This window comes from Loxodonta africana, chromosome 27 (assembly GCF_030014295.1).
Source record: "Loxodonta africana isolate mLoxAfr1 chromosome 27, mLoxAfr1.hap2, whole genome shotgun sequence".
NCBI lineage: Eukaryota > Metazoa > Chordata > Mammalia > Proboscidea > Elephantidae > Loxodonta > Loxodonta africana.
In genome coordinates this window covers 36,042,825-36,069,506 of record NC_087368.1, presented here as the reverse complement: position 1 = coordinate 36,069,506, position 26,682 = coordinate 36,042,825, and the positions used below count along the sequence as shown (strand labels likewise).

At 39.7% G+C, this 26,682-nt stretch overlaps 1 protein-coding gene across 18 annotated transcripts in view; it reads right to left on the bottom strand.

Annotated features, from left to right (window-relative positions):
* The window catches only part of GOLGA4 (golgin A4), a 136,863-nt gene that overhangs the window by 19,731 nt on the left and 90,450 nt on the right, over nt 1-26,682 (bottom strand). For 16 of the 18 annotated variants that reach the window (XM_064277473.1, XM_064277474.1, XM_064277475.1 and 13 more), the window contains 5 exons: nt 21,707-21,820; nt 19,214-19,234; nt 18,966-19,034; nt 17,246-17,321; nt 2,355-2,458 (listed from right to left, as the gene is read on the bottom strand). In XM_064277473.1, the coding sequence (XP_064133543.1) occupies nt 2,355-2,458; nt 17,246-17,321; nt 18,966-19,034; nt 19,214-19,234; nt 21,707-21,820 (384 nt within the window). The remainder of the gene's footprint in view (nt 1-2,354; nt 2,459-17,245; nt 17,322-18,965; nt 19,035-19,213; nt 19,235-21,706; nt 21,821-26,682) is intronic. The other 2 variants (XM_064277472.1, XM_064277479.1) reach the window with 1 other exon arrangement.

Below are 26,682 nucleotides of genomic sequence, written 5' to 3'. Positions count from 1 at the left end.
ATTTCAAAGTCTTTGTTGATGTGCTGAAAGTGGCCAAAACAACAAAAGCAAAAGATAGGTCTAAAAACGCTCTGATCTTGTCAACTCCTGCTCAAAAATTTCGAGGGCCACAGGTAAAACTCTGACAGCACTGGAGGCCCTCCACCTTCTGAGCAGCCCTACATGGAGTCACTTCCACCTCACAGACCCTACGTATATTTGAACCACCCTACCTGTCATCCCAAAAACCCGCACTCAGTTTCCTGCCTTAAACCGAACCTTCTGCCTGCGCTACCCCTCCCACCTGAGCTCAACTATCAGGATCTAATCCCTCCTTTAATCCTTCCTTTACAGTCCAGCACACACACACACCACCTTCTCACTGATGTGCTCCTTGGCCCTCTCACAAGTAAATATGAGGGCTCTAGACCTCTTTTACAGCCCCCTAATTCTATGACACATCACGGTTAGCTGACAGCAGCTCTTACTATATGGCAAACTTCTTGATGTCAGGTACAGTGTCAAGTTTCACCTTTCTGTCAACCATGGCCATCAACAAAGGGCTACAAGTAGTAAGTGCTTAATAAGTGTGCAATAAATTAAACTGAATACTGACGCCGATTTTCAATATTTACCTGTAAATGTGATGGCAGAATGACAGACTACTCTTCATTTTTTAGTAGCCAGAAAAGTACAGAGAATGTTGAAGACAGAGACCAGAGAGAGCACTCCTCCTCAACACGGATTCTCAGCTAGGTATTGCGAGGGGCGCCCTGCGCCCTGGGGTACAGAGGTACACCCTAAAGTTAACTGCGGGGCTCTGGAAGCACAAGCTTACACTTGGAGGAACTGCCACCACCTGAGAACGCGTCTTACGTTTTTGCTGGATCTTTCTTCACGGGGACTCAGACCCTGTACAGATCTCATCCCACACAATTTCACAACCTCCAGAAGGAACGGGTTGAGGCAGGTTCATTTCACAGATCAAAAAAGAGGGTAAACAATTTATTAAGCAATAGCGCTGGGAACGCAGCTTTAGTTCCAACAATGAACCGAGGCAGCTAAGTTCTGGGAGGGCTTCTCTTTTTAGACACAACTTTCTCACCCACGCAATAACGCGTTAACTGTAAACTACCCCGCCTCAAATCTCGGCTGCTGTCCAACAGGACGTAAGGAAAGAATGCTACCTTTTGTTTTAAAAAGAAGAAAATTAGTGTTAGCTATCCTTTGAATTAAAATAAAAAAAAAAAAGTACTTAGGGAGGAAAAAAAAAAAAGACATTGAATTACTATTAATACATCTCTCCTGTGATCCATGTTCACAATCTCACTGGGTATTTAGTTTGTAAACTAACTGATGCAAGGAAATGTGATTTCTACAGGCCTTAAGGATCCCAACGATTTCCAGCCCTGTAACTCTCGGTATTTAGCTGAATCTCCAATCTGTAAGTTCATAATCACTCTTTGAAGGTATTTTCTCAGGCCTCTAATCTTCCGGCTTTAAATATATTTGCCAAATCAATCCGTGACCTGGCTAATCACCCTATGACTCAGTAGCACCCACACGCCCAACTTCAAAACACTACTTGCTTCCAAGCAGAGAAAGCTCACTGTCCTGTTCACAGCTGAGTTAAAATACCATGAAGGTAAAAAATTGAAACAATTGCAAAAACACAAATTGCTTTAAATGAAAAATTTTGCTTCAGAAACGGCTCAAAAACCTCCCTCAATTCAATTCAAAATATTTAATTCTATTTAATTACCAAATATCCAATATATACGAGGCTGTTTTTAAAACACTGCAAGGGATACAAATAAGAGTCAGGCAATTCCCTTCACTCTCCGACCTTATGGTAAATGTAACATTCTAGAAAATGAATTAGCTGAGCAGCATTACATGGTGTGGTATTTTAACAATGATCAATACTCCCTATGTGAAGCGATGATTTTTTTTACAGTGATTAACATTTTTCTAGATCTTCCTAAGCAGCCATTCTTAATTATGACCACCATTTCCAACACTCTCCACCTGACCCCTACAGCCTCCTCGTACTCTCTCCTAACTTGAAGATCTGAAATCAAAACCCAAAATAACCACATGCTTCCCAAACTATTTTTAAGTTAATGAAATTTAAAACGTTAGTATTTAGCATCATCCAACAGCATTTTTTAAATAGCTTATAAATGCAACAAATATACATAAGATCTGCCAAGTCGCTTTTGTGGACTAAGAGCAATCACATAATTACCTATTGCCCACCGTTAACACGTCTGGTCCGCTAATAATACACATATGGTATCAACATGTACATTAACATGGGGCATATTCCCTATTAAAATAAGCCACATGCCGAATCACCAAACATGATTTTATACCTTAGTCTCACGACCCATCATGTACTCAAAAAGCACTTTTCGCAAATACTCAAATTCGGTAGGTTCTCCAAAGAGCGAGATATCTGTATGATGCAAATTGCCACCTGTCAAATAAAAAACAGACCAAATTGTAAAGACACAACCAGATAAACTACTTATCACTTAGAAAATTGACAAAATAAAAAGCAGTCGATGGAACACAGGCTTTACTCCGTATTAACTTAACATTAAATTATATCATCAGATTATATTACACTGTAATATACCACCTTATATACACACATACACAGGCTAAACATTCTAATTGGTATTTTTTTCTTAGAAGAAAAAACAAGAATTATTATAATAATTTTATTTCTCAGATTTTTTTTTGCTTTTTTTCTCTCTTTTCTTCTTGGTACAAAAATCTTAAAAGGCTATACTTAGATGCAACGTTGGTGGTTCACTGGTAGAACCTGCACCCTCCATGTGGAAGACCGGGGTTCGGTCCCCTGACAATGCACCTCCTGCGTGGCTACCACGGGTCTGTCGGTGGCGGCCTGCATGTTGCCACGATGAACAGGTTTCAGGAGAGCTTTGGACTGAGATGCGTTAGGAAGAAAGGCCTGGCAATCTACCTCTGACAATCAGCCAATGACAAACATATGGATCACAATGGTTCGGTTTGAAAATGACTGTGGGGACGGGGCAGGACCAGGTAACATTTTGCTCCTCTGTCAACGGGGTCACCGTGGCTTGTGGAATGACTCCATGGCAACTAACAACATACCTGGGGAATATAAAGGTCCCGTATAATTAGCATTTCTCTCCTAGGTGTTCTGTGATTAGCTTTGGGTACTCCGTAACGGCTAAAATTACAAATCGTTTCTATTTTATTACGGCTGAGTACCCTAGAAGAGCATTCTGTAGTTTTTCTAGTATTCTAAATCTAAAAGCACTTAGTGTAAATCAGGTTTCCCAAACTGCTTTGAGACACATAAAATATGAATGACATTACAGTGCTTTCAAAATGTCTCGATTCCCCATCTTATAAAAATTGTCCCCAAAGGTCTGCTTCCTCTGCTGTTCAAGCTCTGTGTTAACATAAAGTAATGAACAAACCAAGCTGAGATCCGTGGAGACACGCTCTGTCCGGCTTTAACCTGAATCAGTTCCTAACGACGTGTGAGGTGGCGTCTACCCTTGCAACCTCTTCCAGCAGTAGAGCACACTAGGATGCTGAGAAGCCCTCTAGGACCGTGAAGCATCTAGATGCTGCATGGAAACACTGTAAGGTCAGAGGAAATCCCTTCAGGATTCAGAGAAAACTGGAGCCACAGAGGTGACGGGAAGTTGGAAATGCTCAGGAGCTGAGGAGCCCACACTGAGCGCTTTGGTTCAGCACCCGGGAGTCAGGCGTTCCCCTGCAGAGTGGGAGCGCTGAAAGGCAGGCTCTGACAGAAAGTGGGGAATCTGCGCCTTAGACAACTTGGGAAACCTATCTCGGCCTCCGTCCCAGGTGAAAACAGAAGGCTCCCTGAGAATGTGTGACCACGAACGGGGGCTTGGGGCCAGGGTTCAAAGTTACAGTATTTTTTCAGATGAAAAAACTCCAAAACTACAAAATAAACTGATTTTTTGAAAGCTGGTTGTGCCTCTGCAACAGAACAGCAGCAAACCCAAATCCTTTTTGACGAAACCTCCATCTAGGACCCTCCAGATTACCCACTAGGTTGTGTGTATACAAACGGGCTCGCAATAAAAAATTACCACACCACAGGGAACAATCCACCACAAACGGGAATCAGCAGAAACAACAGATTTATACCCCCGAAAGATTCTGATATTGGAATTATCACATGCAAAATATAAAGTCTGAAGTGTCTAATAAATAAAAGATAGTAAAACTATCTCTATTCGTAGATGACATAAGCTTGTATACAGAAAATCCTAAGAAATCACTAAAACACTACTATAACTGATAAAGGAGTTCAGCAAGATTACAGGATACAAGATAATACACAAAATTCAACCGCATTCTACACAATTGCAATAAATAATCTCAAAATGAAATTAAGAAAACAATCCAATTTACAAGAGCGGCAAAAATAAGAAAATACTTAGGAATAAGTTTAACAAAATAAATGCAAAGCTACAAGAAATGCAAACTCTGAAAACTACAAAAACACTGTCGAAAGAGATTAAAGATCTAAATAAATAGAAAGGCATCCCATGTTCATAGACAGGAGGAGTCGATATTGTTAAGATGGAAGAATTAACATTGTTAACATTGTTTAGATTTAACGTTGTATTGAATCTACAGACTCAGCACAATTTCCATCAAAATTCCACCTGGCTTCTTTCCAGAAATTGAAAAATTGATTCTAAAATTCATATGGAAATGCAAGGAACCCAGAATAGCCAAGGCAATCTTGGAAAAGAAGAACAAAGTTGGAGTAGTCACACTTGCTGATTTCCAAACACACTACAAAGCTCTAGTAATCAAGATAGCGTGGTACTAGCATAAGGATAGACATCCAGATCAACAGAAAATAATTCAAAGTCCAGAAACAAATTTATAGACTGATTTTCAACAAGGATGCCAAAGCAATTCGATAGGGAAAAAACAAGTCTTTTCAACAAATGGTGCTAGGGCAACTGGATATTCACACACCTCACACTATATATAAAAATTTACTCAAAGAAAATTGCATCAAAGACCTAAATGGAAAAGCTGAAACTATAAAACTCTTTGAAGAAAACACAGGTGTAAATCTTCATGACCCTGGATTAGGCCATGGCTTCTCAGGTGTGACACCAACAGCACAAACAACAAAGAAAAAAAATGGACTTCATCAAAATTAAAAGTGTTTGTGCTTCAAAGGACACCATCAAGAAGAGAACACACAGAATGGGAGAAAGCATTTATAAACCACGTACAGTCGATTCCCTTTATTCACAGTAGTTATGTTCTACGGTGCGTTGACCCAAGCCACGGTGTTTTCAAAATTGCCTCGTATGCATGCAAAAGATGGACAATGAATATAGAAGGCCAGAGAAGAACTGATGCCTTTGAATGGTGTTGGCGAAGATTACTGAATATACCACAGACTGCCAGAAGAATGAACAACTCTGTCTTGGAAGAAGTACAACCAGAACACTCCTTAGAAGTGAGGATGGCAAGACTTCATCTCACGTATTTTGGACATGTTATCAGGGGGGGTCAGTCCCTGGAGAAGGACATCATGCATGGTAAGGTAGAGGGTCAGCGAAAAATAGGAAGACCCTCAATGAGACGGACTGACACAGTGGCTGCAACAATGGGCTCAAACATAGCAACAACCATGAGGATGGTGCAGGACCGGCCGGTGTTTCGTTCTGTGGTACATAGGGTCACTATGAGTTGGAACTGATTCAAAAGCACCTAACAACACCAACAATGTTCTATAAAGTTGCCATGAACACTGAACTAGTGAATACTGAACTCTAGAAGAAATACAGGGTTATGTTCCACTGATCAACATGTAACTTTATTTTCTGTGTGTTTCGGTTTAAAGACACCTTATTCAATACATATCATTGTTTCATTAACAGTGTATTCACGGCCAACAGCACTGTAACTCATGCCTGAGCAAAGCTTATGTACTACCACACCCGTGTTCTCCACAAGGCAGGTTGCAGCCTCCCTGTGCTTACGAACGCTATACAGCACTTCGGCACTACACTTGAGGATCATTTTAAACTGTGACATCACCAATAAAAAAGCACAAAAAAAGTGACAAACGTGGCCCTAAAAACACCGTGAGAAGGACACTTGTTTATAATATGAAAGCTGAGACGAGCAGGCAGGGCGTGGTCACCTCGTTCAACTTGAGCTGGGAATGAGCATGTCAGGTGGCTCCACCTTTCTACTGCTCTGTGTACTGAGGCGGAAGCAGGATCAAAAACAAAATCTCCCACTAACCGAGACAAACCCTCCACAAAAGTCGAAGAGGAAGAAAACAGTTTTACTATTGAGTAAGCATTAAACCAGATGATGTACATCACAGGCAACCCACTGGAGGGACTGTGAAGACAGAAAGGAATTCTATCCTTTTATACAGCCAAGCAGATGCAACCCATTTCATACATGTTCTCAAGATAAATGGTCACGAGCCCAAAAGCAGGACTTGGCAGCAGCATTCGTCACACATGCTGTTGTCTGCTGCCATCAAGGCAGCCCCTGACTCATGGTGACCCCACGGACGATGGGATTGGACCACTGTGATCCAGAGCGTTTTCATTAGCTGATTTTCGGAAACAGAGTCTTTTCTCCCAGTCCTAGTCTGGACGCTCTGCTGAAACCTGTTCAGCATCACAGCAACACGGAAGCCTCCAGTGACAGCCAGGTGGTGGCTGTGCGTGAGGTACATTGGCTGGGACAGGAACCCAGGTATTCCGCACTGAAGGCAGGAATTCTACCACTGAACCACCTAAATTCACCTGATAACTGATATAGCTACCTGTATTTGCTAACTACATATGTCCCAGGAAAAGATAAACTTCTCATATCTTTATGACCAGAGTTAAGTCTGCCAGCTGACGTTATGTTCCTGTGCTCCCAGAAAACTGCGCTATAGAGTTCTATCTTCCTGGACTGATTACATTTCAGAGAGATGGCTTCCAGGTCTTGGAAGACACATTCCTGGGTTGTAAAACTGGCAAAAGGCAATTCGGCCTTTAAAAAGATTTACATACATTTCAGAGAGGCAGAGAAAGAACATACAAGTTTTCTAAAGTAAATGCTCTAAGAAAAGCGGGGGTGGGGGAATTCTTCCCTTTTTTTTCAACAGAAGAATTATGCCTCTCTCTGTCTCCCCTTTCTTCTAATTTGTACTTGCCCTTACAGGATGTCCACAAATGACCACGAACCCACTGAGAGGGCCAATTCTGGGGTCACAAATAAGTTTCAGTGAGCAGGTGAAGTCACAAGTATGTAACAGTGAATAATGAAGATCAACTGTATCTCAAAAGAGACTCCTACATATAAAGAACTCTTAAAACTCAATGATAAAAAGACAAACAACCCAATTAAAAATGGGTCAAGGACCCGAACAGACATTTCTCCAAAGGAGATTGGATAAACCCTGAAAACATTATACTGAGCAAAATACGTCAGTCATAAAAGGACAAATACCATGTGATTTCACTTGTATGAAATCAGCATAAATATAGAAACCAAAGATTGTTAGTGGTTACCAGGAGTGGGGAGGGGTCAGGGGGAGTTTTTACTTAGGGAGCACTGAGTTTATGGTAAAGGCGGTGGAATAATTTGGAAAAGGACAGCGATAATGGCTGCACAACACGAAGAATATAATCGATGTTCCTGAATTACACACGTAGGAATTGTTGAATTGGTAAATATTTTGCTGAGTATATTTTCACCACAGTTAAAAAAAAGTTTTTTTTTTTAATGAGATGGAGAAACAAATCACCAACTTCATATGGAAGGGAAAGAAGTCCCAGATAAGCAAAGCATCACTGAAAAAGAAGAAGAAAGTGGGAGGCCTCACTCTACCTGATTTCAGAACCTATTATACAGCCACAGTAGTCAAAACAGCCTGGTACTGGTACAACAACAGGCACATAGACCAATGGAACAGAATTGAGAACCCAGATATAAATCCATCCACATATGAGCAGCTGATATTTGACAAAGGCCCAGTGTCAGTTAATTGGGGAAAAGATAGTCTTTTTAACAAATGGTGCTGGCATAACTGGATATCCATTTGCAAAATAATGAAACAGGACCCATACCTCACACCATGCACAAAAACTAACTCCAAGTAGATCAAAGACTTAAACATAAAGACTAAAACGATAAAGATCATGGAAGAAAAAATAGGGACAACATTAGGAGCCCTAATATAAGGCATAAACAGAATACAAAACATTACCAAAAATGATGATGAGAAACCAGATAACTGGGAGCTCCTAAAAATCAAACACCTATGCTCATCTAAAGACTTCTCCAAAAGAGTAAAAAGACCACCTACAGACTGGGAAAGAATTTTCAGCTATGACATCTCCGACCAGCGCCTGATCTCTAAAATCTACATGATTCTGTCAAAACTCAACCACAAAAAGACAAACAACCCAGTCAAGAAGTGGGCAAAGGATATGAACACACATTTCACTAAAGAAGATATTCAGGCAGCCAACAGATACATGAGAAAATGCTCTCGATCATTAGCCATTAGAGAAATGCAAATTAAAACTACGATGAGATTCCATCTCACTCCAACAAGGCTGGCATTAATCCAAAAAACATAAAATAATAAATGTTGGAGAGGCTGTGGAGAGATTGGAACTCTTATACACTGCTGGTGGGAATGTAAAATGGTACAACCACTTTGGAAATCGATTTGGCGCTTCCTTAAAAAGCTAGAAATAAGTACTACCATAAAACCCAGAAATCCCACTCCTTGGAATATATCCTAGAGAAATAAGAGCCTTTACACAAACAGATATATGCACACCCATGTTTATTATAACACTGCTTACAACAGCAAAAAGATGGAACCAACCAAGGTGCCCATCAACGGATGAATGGTTAAATAAATTATGGTATATTCACCTAACGGAATACTACGCATCAATAAAGAACACTGAGTAATCTGTGAAACATTTCATAACATGGAGAAACCTGGAAGGCATTATGCTGAGTGAAATTAGTTGCAAAAGGACAAATATTGTATAAGACCACTATTTTAAGATCTTGAGAAACAGTTTAAACTGAGAAGAAAACACTCCTTTGTGGTTAGAAGCAGGGGAGGGAGAGAGGGAAGGAGAGCGGGAGGGCGGGAGAGGGGTATTTACTAAATAGATAGTAGACAAGAACTACTTTAGGTAAAGGGAAGGACAACACTCAACACAGTGGAGGTCAGCACAACTGGACTAAACCAAAGCAAAGCAGTTTCCTGGATAAACTGAATGCTTCAAAGGTCAGCAAAGCAGGGACGGAGTTTGGGGACCACAGTTTCAGTGGGCATCTAAATCAATCGGCATAATAAAATCTATTAAGAAAACACTCTGCATCCCACTTTGAAGAGTGGCATCTGGGGTCTTAAATGCTAGCAAGTGGCCATCTAAGATGCATCAATGAGTCTCAACCCACGTAGATCAAAGAAGAATGAACAACACAAGATAATAACGAGCCCAAGAGAAAGAAAGGGCTACATGAACCAGAGACTACATCATCCTGAGACCAGAAGAACTAGATGGTGCCCGGCCACAACCAATGACTGCCCTGACAGGGAACATAACAGAGAACGCCCAAGGGAACAGGAGATCAGTGGGATGCGGACCCCTAATTCTCATAAAAAGACCAGACTTAATGGTCTGACTGAGACTAGAAGGACCCCGGTGATCATAACCCCCAGACCTTCTGTTGGCCCACGACAGGAACCGCCCCTGAAGCCAACTTGTCAGACATGGATTGGACTGGACAGTGGGTTGGAGAGGGATGCTGGTGAGGCATGAGCTACTTGGTTCAGGTGGACACTTGAGACTATGTTGGCATCTCCTGCCTGGAAGATGGGAGGGTAGAGGGGCTTAGAAGCTGGCAAAATGGTCAAGAAAAGAGAGAGTGGAAGGAGGGCGTGGGCTGTCTCATGAGGGGGAGAGTAATTGGGAATATGTAGCAATGTGTATATAAGTTTTTATGTAAGAGACTGACTTGATTTGTAAACTTGCACTTAAAGCACAATAAAAATTATTTTAAAAAAAAAGCCTTTAGTCCTCCTTAAAAAAAAAAAGTTACTTTTAAGAAGGAAAAAAAAAAGAGTGGCACAGGGAGCCTCAAAGGTATTGGCCATGTTCTGAATGGGGGTTCTTTGGTGTTTACCAGTCTTCATACTTTAGATTTACATTACATATTTTTGTAATATTTCATTTTTAAAAAGTTTTTACTCTCAGAACACCCAACTCATTCAAACCACACTTAGCAAAACAGAGTTCCAAGAAGCCTGAATGATACATACATGTGTGTATGCTTACATGTATTATGATTATTTCCTCTTCAAAAAATATCAGTCTATATGTGATGTTTTATTCCCCCAGGTTTACACAAAATGCAAGAGTTTACAATGTTTTTCACTTTTTAGAAAATAACTGAAGTGCTTATTTTATAACCATTTTCCTAGAAAAGCAATTAATACTGTTTTCCAACGCAAGTGTCTCTCCTTGCCTTCTCCCCCCCAAAAAAAAGAACAAAGTAAAACAAAACCCGTTGCCATCAAGTCAATTCTGACTCATATAAAATAATCTTCTCTCTCTATATATTTGGTTCTTACTTTGGGTTTTAAGCAGTTAGAGTGGAAATTAGTTATTGTTCAAATAAAGATGCTTGTCAAATTACCTACCCAGTGCCTCTTCCTGGGAGCCTTTCCAAATAACTTCATCTGGGTATAATTCAGCATTTTTAATATTATACTTTATCTGGGCTCAATTCCAAAATTTATAACTACAAAATCCACTTAATTACATTTAACACAACCTTAATCAAGTAAGTCTGTTACAGTGAATTATATAGTTAAAGCAGGCTTACTCATCAAGTTTTTCCAAAAAATGCACAAGAATGCCTTTTAGAAATCCAGTAATTTAATTTGAAAATAAAAATAAAAAGCAATTTTTACACTTGCAATTACATCTAAGAATAAATATAACAAGAGAGGTACAAGAAGACTACTCACTGACAGAACTTAAAGAGACCTAGGTAAATGCTGAGATACATCGTGATTACAGACTGGAGACTTGACACCGTACAGATGCCAATTCTCTGCAATTTTCCTATAAATTCAACGCATTCCTAGTCAAAATCCTCCCACGTGTGTGTGTGCATGTATGAGTGTGCATACGTGCATGCGTGCATGTTTATGTAACTTAACAAGCCGATTCTAAAATTTATATGGACTTTCAAAGAGCTAAGAGCCAGACATCCTTGAAGGAAAACAAAGTAGGAGGGCTTCCCCCCATCAGACATGAAGACTTCTTATGAAGTCATAAGTGTAAGACAGTGTGACGGTTAACTGTATGTGTCAACCTGGAGAGGTTATGGTTCCCAGTGATTTGGCCAAGCGCTAGTATAGTTACTGTCCCATAACGTCATCTAATCAGTCAGTTGAAAAAGGAGTTTCTTTGGGGTGTGTTCCGCCTCCAGACTATAAATAGATATGTAGGCTGGACTCACTCACTTTCTTCACTCTGCACTCTGTCACCCGACCTATGGATCTTAGGATGCAAGACTGCAGAAGTCTCCATCCTGCCGTTGGACCTAAAGATTTTGGACCCTCAGTCACTTGAGCCAATCCCTTAAAGTAAATCTCTCTCTCTCCCTTTCTCTGTGTACGTGTACACACACACACATCACTGGTTCTGCTTCTCTAGAGAACCCTAAGGTAAGACAGTGAGGTACTACAGCAGGCATAGACAAACTGATCAATGGGACAGACTAGAGGACGAAGAAACGATCCTTAAAAATACGGACACTTGACATACTACAGACAGTGCTGAAGATCCGAGGGGAAAGTATGGACTTTTCAGTAAAATGCACTTAGACAACAGTCTATCCTGATGGAAAAAAATGAAACTGAACCCCTGTCTTATACCAAACACAAATATCAGTTCTAAGTGTATAAAAGATTGAATTGTGAAAACTATTTTAAAAATTTTTAAGAAAATTCAGGAGACTATTTCAGCAGTCCTGGGGATAGAGGAAAATTCCACTAAAAAGACAAAAAATGGGCAAACCACGAAGGAAAATACTGGCTAATAAGACTATGTTAAAATTAAGATGGTCTATTCCTCAAAATTCACTCTAAATCGGTACCTTGAATACGTGGAGAAAAGACAGACTTTTAAATAAGTGGTACTGGAATAACTGGAGAACCACAAGGAAAAACGAAGTTGGATCCATCCCTCACACTGCACGTTGTGAGAAATCCAAATGTATCAGATATTTAAATGCAAAAATATTAAACCAAAAGCACTAGACAAAAATATGGGTGAATTCTTCCATAGCCCAGGAATGGAAAAACTTCCCCAAACTATAACTCAAAATCCAAAAGCAATCAGAGGAAAGACTGATACGACTGACTACACAAAAGCAAAATTTAAAAAAATGTTAAAAACACAAAATTAAAAAGGTGACAGAAACTGAATCTAAAATAAAACATCTTTCCACAAAAAAAGTCTAGGTTCAGATGGTTTCACTGCTAAGTTCTACGAAATGTGAAATGAAGAACAAAAAGGGACAAACCACTACCATGATTCATTTTAGGAGACCAGTAAAACCAATAACAAAGTGAAAAGACAGGTAGCAAACTGGTAACAATTTTTACAACTAATATTGTGAAGGGTTACTATCCCTAACATATAAAAGGCTTCTAAAAATTCTCAACTTTGCCCATAAGGAAAGACATACAGATTAATTCTATGCTGAGATACCATTTCTCACCTATAGACTGGTAAAAATCCAAGTGTGACACAACAGTGTCAGCAAAGCTGCAGGGAAGCAGGCATTCTCAAACATTACTGATAGGAACGCAAAACGGTACAAGGGCTGAGGAGGCTCTTCGATTACCCAGCAAAACTACGGAACATTGATCCAGCGATCCCATCTCAAAGAAGCATCCTAAAGGTATACCGTTAAAAAATACTAAATGACTGTGCACAAAGCTATTCACTGGAGTACTACCTGTGACAGCAGAAAGCTGGAAACAACACAAAGGATCATTAATAAGGACTGGCTGGATAAACCATTATATCCACAGGCTGAAACACTAGCCAGTAGTAGGCTGCAATGAGGGAAAGCTCTGTACTCTACTATGGCCTCATCTCCAAAATACACAGTTAGGTGAAGGAAAAAAAAAACGTAAGATGTGTAACCTTTACCTAAAAAGAGAAGAAATATATAACATATTTACTGATTTTTTTTTAGTGGAAGGATACACCCAAAACTAGTAAAATTGGTTATATGTAAGGGAGGAACAGAATGGATGGAAAGTAAGATTTCTCTGAATAAAACTGGTTTTATAGTTCTGACTTGCGAGCCATGCAAATGTTTAAAACCAAAACCATCAAGTCGATTCTGTCTCATAGTGACCCCACAGGACAGAGCAGAACTGCCCCACTGAGTTTCCAACAAGCGCCTGGTGGATTCAAACTGCCGACTTTTTGGTTAGCAGCCATAGCTCTTAACCACTACACCACCAAGGTTTCCACATAAATGTTATGTAAATTATTAGAAAATAACACTAAGTCAAAACAGGAAAAAGCAACTTATGAAAAGAGAAAGTGAGACGGAACAGATATGTTTAATGGTGTATCAAACTGCTAACCAAACTACATAGAGAAGTATTAATTCAAATTACTTTCACACATAGTAAACACACATCCCTAATGAATATATACCCTTAAAGACAAAAGAACTGAAAGAAACCATAAGCTTTTTAAAGTAATTTAATCATATAAACAAGTGTTATCTATGTATACATATACATATGTAATAGTTTCAGAAAAAAAAATACACGATAATATATGTGTCTATACACATTTTTTTTTATACACGTACACACATATATAACTACAAATAAGTCATTATGTTAATGTCGCTAGGAACCAAGATTTTGAGCATAGGAGCAAAGAGAGATAAATATAAAATCAAAGTCGAAATATCAGTAGGAGTTCATACCGCATTTTCTCTGAGACATCCTGTGACACCAGAAAGCGGGAAGTACCAAGGCTCACGTTAAAAAGAGACAAGAGCCAATCTGAAAGGGTTCCTTCCAGTGGGTCAGAGAGGAACAATTTGAGAATCAGAAACAAAATTCCAGCAATCGGTGGAAGCAAAAGAAATATGTTACAAACCCTAAGACCAGAATAATTCCAAGCAAATGAAAACAAAACAAAAAACCCCAAAATTTCTCCCTGGTCTTCTCTGCAGGGATGCCAGGGTATTTCAGATATAACTCATTATTCTGAAAACTGGTAAATAAAGAGACAGAATCAACCATTTATCCTGCTTTTCCTGTATGAGCTGTACCTCAAGGTAACCAGCTAGGTAACGTGGGAAAGTTTCTGTTTATAGAAGAATTCCAGCTACTGTAGGAACAGGAAATGACAGGATTTGACGACCACTGCTGCATAATTCCTAGTGAAATAATACACCCAGTCAGAGTCACCAAGACTAATGACACCTGGACTGAGTGACAGAATCACAACAACACTTGTGTGTCTTTCGATGGGAGGCAAATGGAAGTACGCAGCACCCTTGATGAAGTACTCTTGCCAGTGACTCAAACCTAAATCTGATCAAGCCTCTAGTTTTAACTACTGGTTTATACGAAAAACAGGATAGTGGAACAGGTCAAAAGACACCACGGAGAGGGAATTGAGAGAAAAATACAGAACATTGTCAAATCTATAGGACAAGTAACTTGGTCTCCTCAACAAATATATGACAAGAAAAAAAACAGAGAGAGAAGGAGGAAATTAGAGCTTAAAAGAGAGTTAAGTGGTTTTTCAGTCAAACGTAGTATTTGGCCACTGCTTTTTTTTTTTTTTTTTTTTCAAACAAACCAACTGTTAGACTACCACCACCAGAAAACATTTACGAGATTACTGGTAAATCTGAATACTGACTGGATGTTTGATGATATTAAGGAATAATTATTATGTTTTAGGTATTTTTTTTTTCCCGGTATAGTGGTGTTGTGGTTATTTTCAGAGTCCTTCTCAGAGGTATATACAGAAATATTACATATGAAGTAAGATATGGTCCTTAGGATTGACTTTAAAACAAGCTGATGGACCGAGGATAGAGAAGGTTAGAGAACAGAAGAAATGAGAATGGGTACGCCTTAACAATCGCTGAGGCTGGGCCATGCGTTCACATGTATTCACTGTATTATTCTCACTGCTTGTCTACATGTTTGAAAATTATATGAAATGAGTTTAAAAGGAAGACATCATTAACGGAGTAGAAAGACACCAACTAGTAGAAGTTCTTTGCATCATACATAACTGACAGGGATTAATATTCAGAATTTAAGAATTCCTACAATTCAATAAGAAAATGACAGATAACCTAATTTACCAAGAGGTGAAAAATATGGACAGGCTCTTCACAAAAGAAGGAAACCGTACCTAAAATGAATGAACACACAAGCAAATAAAAAAGATAATCTGAGTACTAATAAGAAAAATACAATTGAAATCACAGTGACAATGCAGTATCACTATACACCATTTAGATGAACAAAACATTAAAAGACCTTAATTAAAAGCACTAGTGAGGAGCTGAAGTGATGAGAACACTCATCCACTGGGGGCAAGACTGAAGTTAGTACAAAAACCACATGGAAAGGAGTTGGCTTGACCAAGTGGAGGGTACGTACAGAAGCGTTTATATACTACGAACCAGCAATTCCACTCCTGGCTGCATGCTCTAGAGAACAGCTTTCACACGTGTACTAGGAGACATGTGAAAGGATTCAACGAGCTGACAAAAAACACATTCAGAACAGTGCTTGGTACTTAGCATTGTAGGTGTGCTGGCTATGAAATACACTGTAGACGTGTTCATTTTACTGTTGAAAACTGAGGGGAAAAAGGAAAGTATGCAGGAAATTCTTAAGCTGAAACTAGGAAAAAGAATCAAACAATTCCCTGTGTGTGCTGAGCACTGGTCCAGCGTGGTTCCAGGCTGCGAATCGCACGCGGCTGACTTAGCCATGGGGAGCAGGTCTTCTCTACAGTGAGAGACAGGAAACTTCACAGTTGGTTTTCTCTTCTTTTTTTAAAGAGAGGTTTGGAAAGAATCCAAGGTAAGCCCCTGTTTAATTTAATTAGGATTTCTACAGTATTCTATGTTATTTCTTAATAAGAAGTAAGGGCTTTTAAACACAAAAGAAGGCTAAATGGCCTTGATGGACGCCCCCTTGCCTCCCACAAGAAAGGAGGAAGCATTACAAACCACTTAGTTTAAAAAAAAAAAGCCATCCTTAATGCACCGAGGCAGTGAAACTTGGTAAGTCTTTAAAACCCTTTGTAAGTGTCATGCTATTTACGTCAAGAGAAAAATATTTCCAATTCATTTCCCCCCACCTCAAATACAAGAATTCTATGAAATCACTTTCTTCTTCAATTAGTAACTGCATAGATTAACTAGTAAAGAATGTCTGCCTGAGTATTATGCTCTTTGAAGAACTATCTATCTGGGATCAAACTAACAACAGCAACTCCAGAGATTAGACAGGAACCTTAGGGGGCAGGGTTGTCAATGGGGGAGGAACAACTGAGAGAAGGAGGGTGAGAACGGTTCCAGAGCTCAAAGAACGTAATCAGTGTCACTCAATTGTACCTGCAGAAATCGTGGAATCGGTTTATGTTCTGCTGTGTATATTCTCAGCAATAAAAAATTTAATAAATTATATTAAAAAATAAAATGAGTAATTATAGCATCATTGTAATAATAAAAATCAGGAAACATCTAAAACATAAAACTCTGTGTGTCTCAGAGCGTCTGCATGAGATTACATACATGTGTTTATACACATACAGAGAGGTGTATGGAAAACACATGTACATTGTCACCTAGGTCCATCTGGAGACTGGAGAGAGAATAAAGTGGGAATGTGCAGTGTTCACGTATCCACAGCCACTTTGATTTTTTTTTTTTTTTTACCACAAATGTGCATTATTTTTTGTTTTAGATTACTATTATTCTTTCCCCCAAACTAGCAGTTACTGGCTAATTACAAAGGTAAAACATATTCACTGTAAAGAAAACAGATTAACAAGGAGAAAAGCAACATCATAAATCCACCAATATGAGACAACTCTGGGTATGTGACATGACAGAGCATTCTCACCTTTGTAAGGTGGCCCCACAGTTTTTGCATAGGCGTTCTTCTCGTATTTCTTCAAACGGTCTTCTAAATTGTGAATCTAAAAACAACAAATATCCCAACAGTATCATAAGACTCATATGGAAACCATATGTAGGGAAGAAAAAGATTGCTGTAGCCGTTACATGTTTTAAATGCTGAGGACAAAATATATGCAAATAAAATTAACACAGTTTCTTATACATGACATCAAAAGCACAAGCAACGAAAGAAAAAAAAGATAAACTGGACTTCATCAAATTTAAAAGCAGTATACCATATCACGGAAACCCTGGTGGCCCAGCGGTTAGGTGCTGCAGCTGCCAACCAAAGGTCAGCAGCTTGAATCCCCCAGGCGCTCTTTGGAAACTCTATGGGGCAGTTCTATTCTGTCCTATAGGGTCGCCATGAGTTGGAATCGACTCGACGGGAGTGGGTTTTTGGGTATACCATATAATGGACTATTATTCAGCCATAAAAAGGACCAAAACACTGACAAATACTACAATATAAATGAACCTCCAAAACATCATGCTAAATGAAACAAGCTAGACACACAAGGCCACGTAGCACGTGATTCCATTTATATGATGTATCCAAAACACACAAAGCCAGAGATACAGAAAGCAGAGCAGTGCTGCCAGGGGCTGGAAGGAGGGGCTGCTTAATGGGTACGGGGTGTCCTCTTGGAATCATGAAAACGCTCTCGGACCAGAGAGTTAGGATGGCTGTACAACACTGTGAGCACACTAAATGTCTCTGAACTGGGCACTTCAAAAAGGTTAAAATGGTAAATTTTATGTTTTATGTATTTTATCACAATAAAAAAATCAATACAAAAATTGTTAAGCTAGGACAGTTTTGAAGATTTGAGGATGCTGAAAGAGAGAATTTAAAAGTGACAATCTTGACAATGCACGGAAAAAGCTATACCACTAGAGAAGCAGAAGAAAGATAAAGCAACACTGGAACTTTGTACTTGTCTCTGAAAGTTTTTCTTAAAATTTATTATGAAAAACTTCAAACATACTCAAATACAGAAAGCACAGTGCAACTGATGTTCATATACCCGTCTGACACTTGGATTCAACAATTATCAAGAGTTTTGCCCGTATGAATTTTCAGAGAACTGGGAAATCTCTGGAGATCGAGCCTTCAAATTTAGCCTGTTGAGTCAGTATTCCTCCAGAGTTTGGAAAAAGACTTTACTAAAGATCGTGCCCCCCGGACACACATGGGCTGGTGTGTATGTATGTGCCTGTGCACCTGTGGGTACAGACACACGGTCTTGTTTAAAATGAATTACTGAATAACACGAGGACAAATCATTAAATCACGACAGTTTAGCCACTAGGAAAAAGTAGCAAAGATTAACACCAATGTATTTTCTCTCTGATCCAAAAAAAAAAAGATTCTTTCTAGCACTAAAATTATTAGCAATTATATAAACACAAATTGTCATCCAAAAGGTTAAGCACTAAAAATAAAAGGGTGCAAATGTTCTTGTTTAAATATAAGTAATAAGAATTATAGAGATTATCCTCTAGTGCCTTTGGATTTTGAAATGAAATTTCCTGTGTAAGGCAGGCGGATTTCAAAGCTGACGATTAGTTGTTTTTAACAAATTAGCTAAACGAGACCCAGGTACACACTAGCATGATCTAAGGAAGTTAGCTGAAAACACAAAACACCAGTTGGGCCTTACCTGCTCTCTGAACTCCTGCTCTTTCAACTTTGAATCACTGATAAGCGTGCTCTTCTGTGCGAGCTGTGTCTGAAAGGACACAAAAGTCAGATCTGAAATACACACGGGCTTCATCTCTGCCCAGACACTTCTCTCTATTGCTTGGGAAATTCTTCCTTGTTAGAAGAGTCTCTTTATGTTTAAGTTAAAACACAGAATGTTCCTGAAAAATACACTGCCTTCAGTCAAATTCAGTGAACTAGTCTTACCTGTAGCTCCATAATTGTTACCTGAAAATGGGGGGGGGGGAAGAAAAATCAGTGTATACATTAAAATCTACAAGTGAACGAACAATAAAATGCAGTAATACAAAACTACAAGGAAATACGAAATCATAGCCACAGTTTTAAGAGAATGGTCAAATCCGAGATAAGGCAACCTTAAATATGTGCTTTTACGTCTGGTTTATCTCATGATACAAAACACCACAGTCTACGCACGCACAAGCAAAGCTCCTGACCACAGTTACCGCTTGGGAAGGTGAGGTGCCCTGCGCAGAGAAAAAATGGGGAGTTCACGTTTTATGTCATCTGACTCCTAACAAGAATGTATTTCTGTAATTTTAAAAAATTAAACATAATAACGTCTACGTAAAGCATATAGGCCCTTTAGGGATTTCTGAAGCACTATTTCTGGGAACCCTCTCTAAGCTAAAATCACAAACTGTTTTTCATGGAACCCAATGCTGGCATGCAATTCAAGATATTCCAGACGCAGAATAGATGCTCAGGAAGAAACAGGAAAGAAATTCATGAAGAATAAAACAGAAAAATATTTCTTACAGTAGAAATAAAAATTAAGAATATTTTCCCATCAGCTCCTGTCTGGAGGTGAGATGAGAAGGTAGAGGAGGACAGGAGCTGGCTGAATGGACAGGAAAATACAGGGTGGAGAGAAGGAGTATGCCATCTCATTAAGGGGAGGACAACTAGGAGTATATAGCAAGGTGTACATAAATTTTTATATGAGAGACTGACGTGACTTGTAAACTTTCACTTAAAGCACAATAAAAATAAAAACTAAAAAATTAAAAAAAAAAATACTTTCCCTCTTTTCTAACGATACAAGTAAAGGGCTCAGAAGACCTTCTGAATACTGACTTCATAATGTTTCAAATACTCTATGGCATCCTGGTAGAGGTCAAAGTGACTCTATACCAACATTCCTCCTTATGTTGATACTACAGGATAGCTCATGTAAGCGCAATTCTTCTCATAAACCCACTGCTGTCTACTTGATTCTGACTCAGAGCCCTGGTGGCACAGTGGTTAAAGCGATGAGCTGCGAACCAAAAGATCAGGAGTTTGAACCCCCAGCTACTCTGCAGGAGCAAGATGTGGCAGTCTGCTGCGGTAAAGAATTACAGCCTTGGAAGCCCTGTGGGGCAGTTCTACTCCATCTGATAGGGTCACTATGAGTCAGAATTCTTCTCATTGAAAGTAATACTTAATAGTACCTGATTTAAGTCACGACCAAATGGAAGGGAGGGGGGGAATAAACTAAAACCATGGAATAGCCGTTAAAAAACCAGGACAGTCCATGTAGCTAGCTTAGTGCTTACAAACGAGGGACCTGTCCCAAATGGCACACGGTATGTGTGATTTATGTAACTGGTTGTCTAGAAAGCTGCTGCCTGGAACTGGCATAGTGCCATGAAGCCTCTAGAAAACTGCTGCCTGGTAACTGGAAAAGTGTTGTGAAGCCTCTAGAAAACTGCTGCCTGTTACCGACACAGTATCGTGAAGCCTCTAGAAAACTGCTGCCTGGTAACCGGCATAATGTCATGAAGCTCTAGACAGCTGCTGCCCAGTAACTGGCATGGTGCCATGAAGCCTCTAGAAAACTGCTGCCTGGTAACTGGCACGGTGCCGTGAAGCCTCTACAGAGGCTCTTAAGGATGAAGTTGTGAGCGGTGTCCACCCAGATTCCTGAGACCCTCGTGACAGTGCTGTGAGGACGACACCGCCTGCGTGAGGACGTTTGAGGGAGCAAATGGTGGAGTGTCAGGCTGTACCCCCGGGTCAAAGTGGGGCCCACGCCCTGCAGGCGTGCACTTGGTGGGGTGCACAGCAGAACAGGAAGTCATGGGGTCAACAGGGCTCATCCCTCAGAGCATCAGTTTTAATGAACGACCGGGATTATAAAAATGCCTAAATATGCGCTGCCAGCACACGTCATTCCATCCAATTTTTCAAAATAATCCTATCGTACCTGCATTTGGCCTATAGACCAAGCAGAAAGGTAGAAATGGATGTCTTTCTTTATGGTATCTAACTTAAAACATCATTTTTATGTGACTATAACTAAGGATGTATCATAGAGTAGAATTTAAAATTTATATAAATATTTGGCACAAAACATAAAATTCTAAAAATGTATTTTCCACGGACCATTTGTGGCTGTCTTAGGTTCGCTCTCCTCTGTTATTCTTTCCGTGGAAAAGACCAAGAGGCACTGGGGGTAAGAGAAATGTCTAGGCTCTGGCTGGGTTTAAATTCCCACTGCAACACTGTGAGCACATAAACATTTCATTCAACCGCTCTGAACCTTAGTTTCAATGCCTATAAAACGGAAACCAGAGTATCTCTTGCAAGGTTTTTGTTAGGATTAAATGATGTAAGTCTGTATGTTAGCAGGTGAGTCAAATGATGAAAATGGTAGCATCTTCAAGAAACTTGCAAAGCAAACTCAAGGCCTCTCACTTGATCGCTGCCAGGGTTCTCCTCCTGCTGTCGCCCCTGCTCATATTTCTTCTGTAGCTCCTCGAGTTGACTCTGCAGCTCCGTTACCTTCGCAGTCATTTCTTCTTCACGAGCCTTTAGGGTAAAAAAAAAAAAAGGGTAGTGTGTTAATGAACAAATACATCAAAAGAACACTGTAAAAAAGGAACACGGTACAGACAGAGCTACCTCTGCAGAGGAAATAACAGCCTTACGCGTTTATTGCTTTTAACTTGGTCCTGTGCTCTGGACACTTTCCTTCATGCCCCAATTTTAATCTCGAGTCTTTTTATGCTGTAGACTATTCCTAGGGCTTCACTTTTCCCAACCCACGAAACTCACCACACAGTTTCTTTCCCCTGAACAGGGATTCCCAGGTTTAAGCAACAATTAGGTGTGGACTAGTGTCATGACAAACGACAGTACAGGACCTGTATTTAATGACTCTGGCCTTTTCTATCTTGGGATCTGATTTCCAGAAAACATTCATTAAAACAGACTAGTGGGTATTTATATACACAGCACTGCTCAACCAGCTGGTAACTTACTGTTCAGGGGAAGACATGCATTTTGAGGCAGCCGGGGGGATGGGCTGTACAAATCAAGGGAAGGTTCTTAGTTCTAGCTCAGCGAACCTGCACCTCTCCAATACATCTGCCTCAAAACCATGCCACAGGTTCTTTAACGTAAAATGTTTAACTAAAATCTACTTTTGAAAAAAATATTAGTTACTGTCCAACACGTGTGGTGACAACAGGAATTTCTCCATTTGTCCTGAACTCTCCAAAAACAGACAGGGCTGTATTAGAAAAAGCAGTATGTGACTTACTGGCCCAATGATCCTACTGAAACAATTTGGCATACAAACCTACTCTGTTTTGATCGTCCTGGTAAGATGCTGCTGGCCATCCTCCCATCCCCCCATGCTTCATCTTGGCAACCGCCACGTTTTAATTTACAGGGAGACTCAGCCTCTCCTCGCTCTGAGAAATCTTGTAATAACCTTTCTGCCAAAAGAACATTTGGACTTGGACTATCGATCAGATTTGAGTAATGAAGATGAGTATTTGCTGAATAAGGGACTTAACAGGAAAAATAACTACCAACAGGTATCTGATGCCAACTTGCCTCAACAAGAACAAAAAAGATACATAATTCTAAAAAGCAAACAAAGTTAGTTAGGCTCCATGGCACAAAATAAGGCAAGGAACTATGGGACACTTGGAAAATTTAATTTTGAATACCACTGACACAAAACCTTCTTAGACAAATAGAAAAAGAACGAACCCCTCTGAACAAATCAAGGCAAAGGTCTCTTGTAACTAGGCTCCTGAGATATCTCCCCAGTGAGGCACACATTAACCTGGCTTCCACCCCTACCCTACACTATCAGTGAGTAATTACAAATACATCGCTGCCAGTCTTGGTTTATTGTTTTTCTTCTACCATGGCATTTTCTGTGTGGATGTCTGTGTCAACGTGGCCTAGTCTTACTGGAAAGGATTGCCCTCTTTGGCTCTTCATTCAGGTAGGCCCCTATTCTTAGTATGACAATTGGCTGTGATGGACATATCCTCTGACAGCCAGGTGATACCAATCTAAAGCAAGCCCTCTAAGAAGTACAAAAGATTCCTTAATGTGTTATATCTAATTTAAGAAAAAAATGGCTATAATTTTCTTTGTAAAAAGCTTTCTGTCTTCTTGAAAAAACACAACAGAACTGCTTGCTTTGAAGTAAGAACAGTAAGAAAAGAAAAACGAGTTAAATTGGATCTTTATGCATGGAAATTACGTTTTAAGACTAGTTATCATACCCAAACCAAATCACTAAACTACAGTCAATATTAACAAGAAACCAGTTTTGCATCTAACAGAGCTTTAGAAGCTACTTCCTCCCAATGAGATTGCTCAGAGGTTGGGATTAGGTCATCGGGCAAGCTTCCTTCCACGTGAATACAGCTAGTTTCCAACTTTGACATACTCCAGTTACGGCAAACCTTTTTCGGACACCTCGTTTTTAATAATATGCATTACATACGATCTCGCAGCACAAAATTCGCTGATGTTATCATTCTCAGAGGTTCATTTGCAGACGTTAAAGATTGGATTTATAAAGATAATAAAAGGCAATAATAACAAAAACTGGAAAAAAAAAAAAAGAGGTATTCAATTTATGTCAGAACCGACTTACAACAGAGTTGTCGGAATGGAACGCCGTTTTAAGTCAGGACTACCTGCACTCAATTCCTCCTCTGAGTTGTTACCACCCTCTCTTCCCAAATGAATCCTTCTCTGTCCTCTCATTTGTCACCTCCTTGAAACTTCCTGGGTGTCCAACATGTACCAGGGGTTGGGTTAGGCCCTGAAGACTAGAGAGATGAATAACAAAATTCCGCCCATAGGATGTTTACAGCCTGGTGCAGAGGACAGATACAACCATACATATACATACGTGTAGATGTTCATATGTGACAATAATTACATGTTGTAAGTGAAGTAACAAATACAGATGAGTACCAAGAGAACACAGATGCAATTAATTCTACTTAAGGGGTTACAAAAAAACTAAGAAATGTGATGCAGGAAAGTATATTCAGAAAGCTATCTTTGGAAGAGGGAAGAGGAAAAATAAGAATGGATCTCACTCTTATTTCTGCTTGTGTAACTAAACATTAAAATATTGTGTAAGAAACCAAGTCACCTATGGGGGGAAAAGAGGGATGGGACACAGAACACAGAGGAGAGGCACAGGGTACAATTCCCACTGTATACAATTCTCCAAGTATGCCTTTCTACACTATTTTGGTTTTTGAACCAGGTGAATACATCTGATTCAAAAAAATTTTTTTTTCTAAATAAAAGTTATTTTTATAAAAAGCCAAAAGAGAGATGGTAACAGTGGCATTAGTTCGTGAAGCGTGAGAATGTGATCTTTAGGCAGGCGGAACAGCATGCACAAAGGTAAAATGGAGTGAAGAACAAGCTAACATTGAGTTTGGCCAGAACACAGACCACATCAGAGGAGGTATCGCTGGGACAACGGGAAGCCATTGGTGGTATTTTAGAGCAGTTACCGGATTACACCTTTGTTTCAAGATGGAAAATAACTCTGAGAGGAAGGGAATGAATGTGTTGGGGAAAACAGACCAAGGCAAAGAGATCAAGGAAGAAATTAATAGAGCAGACAAAAGAGAGATACGAGATGGTACTCCAGACTGCAGCCAAGAGCAAAGAAGAGGAACGCGCCACAGGAGTCGATGGAAAACCCTGTCCTGGGAGCCTCCTATATAGTGGATATCGTGCTGGGAACATACAGGTAAAAGAAGGTGATTTCTCTCTGCCTAGCAATCCAGGGGAGAGAAACAGATCTCATGTCCTAAGAGGCGTGTTGATGTGGCGGGGGGGGGGGGGGGGCGTTGACGGTGGCAGGAGGTGGGAATCAGCTTCTTCAAACGGGGGAATGGTAAGAATGTTAACTATACAGTAAAGCCAGGGAAATGAAGAGGTACGTACACTCAAAGTTGTTATACACAAATTACAGAATTACTTTAAAGGATGACAAAGACCTAGCAATCTAAGATGCCATCAAGACAAATCATCAATCTGATAACAGCTTTTGGGGGTGGGGGAGGGAAATACATACAAGCTCCATATAAGACTCCAATTTCAGCAGCTTTAAGATGGAAGAATGGTATAGGATATGTCTCAGGGTCAGAGTAATATGGTGTTTGCTGAGAACTGCTATTATCGCTTTGCACTAATCTTAGCATTTTTAAAAAGAATTTCTTCAAGACAGAGTATGTATCCGGGGTGTTTAGAAGGAGGCTGCCGCCTATTTCACTACAAAGCCAGCCTTAGACCTAGCAGTGAAGAGTTTAAGGCTCTAACGTGCATGACAGTAGCCATCAGCTACCCTAGTGGCTAGTGAGCACTTGAAATGTGGCCGTCTGAATTGAGCTGTACAGTGTGAATACACACTAAATTTCAAAGAATACCCCTCCCAAGTAAAATATCTCAATAATTTCTATAATTATTGCACATTGAAACATGTATATGGACATACTGGGTTAAATATATTGTTAAAATGTTATGTTCACTACTTTCTCTTTTTTTTAGTGTGTCTACTAGAGTATTTAACATGACTTCTGTGCTCATACTTGTTACTGTGCCATGCATTATGCAGGTTTAGGAAAATCACTTAACGATACTGAACTTGTTTTTCCTTCTACAAAAAACAAAGAAGGTGGAACTAAACTAGCTTTAGTGCATCTTCCAATTCCAACATCCTCTTTCTCTAAGCATTAAATAAAAATATTTTTTTAAACTTAGGATATATATACTACATGAAAACATAAGAAAATATAAAACTATGTATATTTTACATTTTATTAAAATTATTTAAATTTTCTTTTCATAATGAGAATTAAAACTCAAAAATGATAGAAACGGCTGAGGCTGCTTAAGTACAACCAAATGCCTCATGGGATTTGGTTCCTTAGTTTGGAAGTTTAGGGTCGTGGTTTCACGCGACATCCTGGTTAACTGGCCTAGTAACGTGTTCAGTGCTTCTGTTCTGCCTCGTAGTTCACTGTGTAATGCCTGGGGTCCTAAAAGCTTGCAAGAAGGCATCCAAGGCACAACAATTGGTCTCTCTTCACAGAGATCACAATATAGGGTCCTGGACAGAGCTGGAGAAAAACGTAGAACAAAATTCTAACTCAAAAAAATACCAGATTTACTGGCCTGACACAGACTAGAGAAACTGCAAGAGTTTAGCCCTCAAACACCCTTTCAGATGAGTAATGATGTCACTCCTGAGTCAGCCAAAGATTAGACAGGCCCGTAAGACAAAATCAGGCCAAAGGGGCACACCAGCCCAGGGGCAAGGACTAGAAGGCAGGAGGGGACAGGAAAGCTGATAACAGGGAACCCAAGAGTGTTGACATGTCACAAAACAA